Source organism: Leptonychotes weddellii, chromosome 2 (genome assembly GCF_054177405.1).
Source record: "Leptonychotes weddellii isolate Sample4059 chromosome 2, ASM5417740v2, whole genome shotgun sequence".
Taxonomy (NCBI): Eukaryota; Metazoa; Chordata; class Mammalia; order Carnivora; family Phocidae; genus Leptonychotes; species Leptonychotes weddellii.
The window spans coordinates 107,739,225-107,744,404 of NC_138370.1; the positions used below are offsets into that span (position 1 = coordinate 107,739,225).

Genomic DNA, 5,180 nt, shown 5'->3' on the forward strand with positions numbered 1-5,180 from the left:
GGGGGGGGGGGGGGGGTCAGAAGCCCTCCTCGCTCAGGGTCCCTTGGAAGGAGCTCTGCCAGGTACAGGGAATGAGCTGCAGGCCACGTCTCCATCCGGGGACTCCAACCCCCATTTAGTGCTGATGTGTTTCATTCGTACCAGTCTTTTAACTGGCATGTGCTGGAGTTAACACGGAGGAGCGCATGGAATCCTCAGAGGCTCAGTTTGCCAGTGTGGGGGGGGTTTGAGGCCAAATACTGTGACGGCAGCAACAACGCCCCCGTGTGTTATAGGAAAGAATTTGTTTTGCTCTATTGTGCCCTCCAAGCCCCTGGATGGGACCCCGTGCGGCGGGATCCCACAAGCCTAGCAGTGAGCCTTGCCAGTCAGCCCGAGAATACAGAGCATGCCGTCGGTCTACACCGGGACACAGCGCTGATCCCCACGGGGGCAGCCAGGTCTGGGGGCAGCCCCTCTGAGCTGAGCACTCTGCACGGGACCAGAGACTTCATGATGACTCAAACTGCACGTGGCTAGTTTATCCCGCAGCAACTAATTAGGTACACCAAGAAGTTACCTGCTTTAAAAGAGAAAGAGATGACATTTAAAGTAGATTAAGTAGATTTTCTTTCATTGCTTTAATAGTTCTCAGGCAACATTTGCTTTTGCTTTTCCAACCAGCAGAAGTGATCAGAAAATGATTAGAGTTTCTCCTGCAGATGAAATTCAGATTTCGCATTTGTGCTGTTTTATGAGCTGAAACTATTTTAAGAGCCAATTTATGGTTTTCTCTCCTAAAATTAGATTTAACAAAAATAAGGGTGTACAGCAATTGGAGGATGCCATTAGCGCTTGCCCTAAGGCAATTTACTGTGTTCGCCATTTTCTTTAAAAAATTAGTCTTAATTTGATACCATTTGGGGGTGGGCTGTGTTCCATTTCATTCGACAAAAGCGGAACCGACTCTTCTTCTGCAGAGGTCAGAGAGAGAGAATTGACTGGGGCATTTGCCCAGGGCATTCCCCTGAGGGTCACACAGTTTCTAGAAGCTCTGCCTTCTAATCCTAGATCTGTTCATTCTCAAAGAACTGCCCTTTTGAACATTTCTCCTCTCTTGAAATCTAACCCTTTGGGAGTATGGATAGTCCTCTGTCCTCTTTCATCCTGAAAAGGATGAGAGAAAAGCCGGTATCACGCCAGAGGTCCCACCTCGCCCAGCCCAGTCCGTAGCGGAAACCTATATATCCAAGGCTGTGCAAAGTCAGCCCAGAACGTCCTTCTCAGCCAGGTCACAGCTTTCGGCCGGGAAGAAGCCATTCTTACCAAGAAGAAGAATAGCACTCATTCTCTTCTTACCGTTCAAAGCAAGGCATTATGTCGATTGGTTCAACAGAGCTTGCTTTTGTCTTTGGAAATAATGCTGTGTTGTTCCTGTGCCTGAACTTACAGGAACCCACTGGCATCGATCTGCCTCTGCTGGACCCGGCGAGCACCATCACCACCATGACGGGCCCCAGTGCTTTCAGCATCCCTCCCCCTATCCGGCAGAAGCTCTGTAGCAGCCTGGACGCCCCACAGACCAGAGGGCATGACTGGAGGATGCTGGCCCATAAGCTGAACCTGGACAGGTGGGTGTGGCCAGGCTTCAGGACTGGTTTCTGTTAGACTTAGAGCTCCGCGGCTGATAACTGTTAGACTTAGGGCAGCATTTGGTTTTTCTGGTTTTTTTGTTTTGTTTTGTTTTCCTATCCATCCATTTACTTTTCATTCTGCAAACCTGTATGAAGCTTCTTTTTTGTGTCTTGCACCATGGTCTTGCAAACACATCGTCGAGAGATATTCGGGGGGCTTCTCTGACAAGCTAAGTATCGAGTTTTGTGATCCACTTTGCAAAGCTGATGGGCTAAATCCCCGTAAATAATATGTCCCTTCACTTAAAGTAATTGTCTTTCCTCATCTCCTGTTGAGCAAGACCTACCCCTGGATGCTTAGTTAACATGCTAATCACAGCCTTGATGCTGAGTTATAAAGAGACCTCAAGAGCCTCCTCTGTGGAATGCTGCCGTCACTCTCAAGCACAAAACATGGCGTGACCTGTCAAAGATGATCAGAGCGCGGGCTGGAAAGAAAACATAAGGGTCTTGATTTCCTGTTTAGGATATGACCCATAGACATCTCGTCTCTTAAATTATCTTACTCAGAGTTGAGGTTAACAAAGTTAAACATCGCGTCTCCTGTCTGGGGCTGATCTAATTAAGTGTGTGCTAGTTATTTAGGACGGCTCACTGTAAACCGCAGCTTCTCCAGTGGGACCCGGAGACTTAAAAGACAAATGGAGAGACAGAAAGGGTGAGTACCAACTGCAGAGAAAACAGATCTGTATATCTCACCATTCAGCACACTTTCCCATTCCCAATTGCAGGTACTTGAATTACTTTGCCACCAAATCCAGCCCAACTGGCGTAATCCTGGATCTCTGGGAAGCACAGAACTTCCCAGATGGCAACTTGAGCGTGCTGGCGGCTGTCCTGGAAGAAATGGGAAGGCATGAAACGGTAGTGTCTTTAGCAGCAGAAGGGCAGTATTGACCCACGCCGGGACTGGAAGTGAAGGACGGGAAGGCACTGGGGGTCTGTGGCCGTCCAGGGCATCGCGTGGAGAAGGAAATCCAGAGTAGACCATGACCAATGAGTTTCACAGGCAAGACTGCAGGCGGGAGAGGGAAGGCAAGCAGATGCAGCTGCTGACAGATACGCCCACCGCATGGACATCATCACAGGACTTAAGGACAATTGTGTAAATTTGTACCTTGAATTTAGAGACCGACCTAATTTTCCTCTTAGTTGGGCTGTATGCTGTGTGGTACAGGATCTTACAGTTTCCTAGGAAACGCTTTTTATTGCTATCCAGGTATATGGATAAACTTTCTTAACAAACCCAATTTCTACAAACGTTGTTTACATCAGATTGGACAGGGATGCAGACACTGTCCATGGCTCGTTCTATTTTTGTTTAAATCATTTGAAGTTGAAGCTGTGGACAGTTTGTTGTGTCTATTTCAGATTAGTAATTTACAGAGAAATCAGACTTTTGCCACAAACTGTGTGCATCAAGTGTCTCAGATAATCCTCCCCATCGGTGTTCTGTTTCTAGAACTTGTAGAATCAGTGTTACTGTTTGTATCAGGGAAGTGGAGAATCTAAGTATAAAAGAGAAATAACTAAGATTCCTTATTCCTTGAGGGTACCCGTCTGGTCACCCTCTGGGAATAAAGCTGTAGCATTGCAGGGAAGACCGTGATTCATGTTCAGCCACACAAACAAGCATTTCTTCACCACGTGTGTGTTTGTAAGATGCAATTTGAAGTGTTTTGGTTTTTTTTTTATAAAAAAAAGGTATCGTTATTATTACTATTACTATTATTGATGAGTATTTACAGGTATTCTAGTAAAAGGATTTTCTTTTAACTTCTGTTTTTGTTAGCAGTACTGTTAGTATTTAGGTATTGACTAGACCTGCTTCACCTTCTGATGGGATAAGGTGGGCGTGGTCACCAGTTTAATTAAACAGGCTTTGCTTCCTTGACCTTTTATCTTCTTGCATCCTTCTGCCCCAGAAACATAGTCAATGCTTACTGGCTTTGTCAGTCTCTTCTTTCAGCTGGCTCAGGCAAGGTCTTTCTCCTCCAAATCTTGTTGTGAGAAGCATTCTCGACTGAAGTTCAATCAACATTGTGGTTCTGCCACCGAAACCCTGACACCGCCCCCACCCCCCGCCCCGCCCGGGTACTCTGTCTACTCGAGGGGCTGTGTGCCTGGAGGAACAGCCTTTGAGCTGGCAACTGGAAACCCGGTTCTCATTCTGGGTGTGTCATTGTCTAGCTGTGTTCCCCTGGGAGAGTCATTTAACCTCACTGGACCTCAGTTCCCTCACATGTCGAATGAAGGGGTAGAAGTAGTAGGTCTTCTCAAGGTTCTAAAATGCTGGACTCCTACTATGATGTCTCCAGTCTCCTTCATCAGTCCAAGGACCACCATGGACTCTGAGCTGGAAGCTTTAAAGAGTCAGCTAGTCTCTTGCCCAGGCTACAGTATGCCTTCCAAATAGTTCCAGCTTGGAAGAGGAGGATTCTAACCTGTAGCCTATTTGTCACGCTTTCAAGCCTTGTCTCTGGGCTGCTCGCCAAGAGACAGCATACCTTTATTATCATTTTCTTTCCTCTCTTGGGGCCACTTGCCTTCCTGACCGATTGCAAATTATGTTCTATTATTGTCTTAATTAGACTTTTTTAAATTAAAAAAAAAGTTAACTGAGAAGTAGTCCAAAGACGACTTTGTGTAAACTATGGTATTCCCTTAGAACTGTCACAGGCTCTTTGTTTTATTTAACCCAGGGACTCAATTCATTCAGCAAGTGGGAAATCCAGGGTCAGCAGCCAGTAGCCAAACAACGATTGAACAACAAGCACCCATGTGGATGAATCAGAGCCTTTGAAACATGGCTGTGGTTAACTTTTGGGCTGGAGGTATACAGGTTGCTGACTGGAGTTGAATGAGAAATCATTCTATATATTTTCCTCCCTCTTTAGACATGTATTTCCTCTTCTATTTTGGTGACTTCTTGATATTCCCAAGACTCCTCCATCCTCCTCATTGAGGAACTACTGATACTCTGGTACAGAGCCTCTTCTCTCACCCCTTTTGTTTCTTATCTTCTGTTTTAGGCATACATTCTATAACCTGTCTCTCTCAGGCCACCCCCTGCACCATACATAAGTCTCTGTTATGCTAATGTGAAAGGAAGAGTTTTCAGTAATAAACAAGTTCAGTGGATAATGTTTGTACCAATGCATATTTGACCAAAAGATAGTAACACTGTATTCTACATAAAAAGATTTTTAAATAGATATTTTTTTAAAAGGAAGAGGAGGAAAGAGAGCTATTGTCCATTACTTCCATTTGAAATAACTTCTCAAGATTTCTCGTCGTTCCTGGTTTGGGAGCTGTCATCTATGGAAATCAAGAATTAGACATCTGAAGGATGCTCAAAGGAACTTCCATGCCTCATGACAAAGGGAAAAGTGGTTGATTCCATCTAAGTGAGGTACTCATCTGTCATAGAACCTGTTATGTTCCCCATCGAGTGAATGGCAACTCCCTTACGTACAACACACCACTTATGTCAAATAATTTTCACTA

General features: G+C 45.3%; 1 protein-coding gene across 4 annotated transcripts in view; it reads left to right on the plus strand.

The window, feature by feature from the left end:
- The window catches only part of UNC5C (unc-5 netrin receptor C), a 344,990-nt gene extending 340,173 nt beyond the window's left edge, over positions 1–4,817 (plus strand). For all 4 annotated transcript variants that reach the window (XM_081812121.1, XM_081812120.1, XM_081812122.1 and 1 more), the window contains 2 exons: positions 1,432–1,610; positions 2,405–4,817. In XM_081812121.1, the coding sequence (XP_081668247.1) occupies positions 1,432–1,610; positions 2,405–2,570 (345 nt within the window). In that variant the 3' untranslated portion in view covers positions 2,571–4,817. The remainder of the gene's footprint in view (positions 1–1,431; positions 1,611–2,404) is intronic.
- Positions 4,818–5,180: the final 363 nt, after the last annotated feature.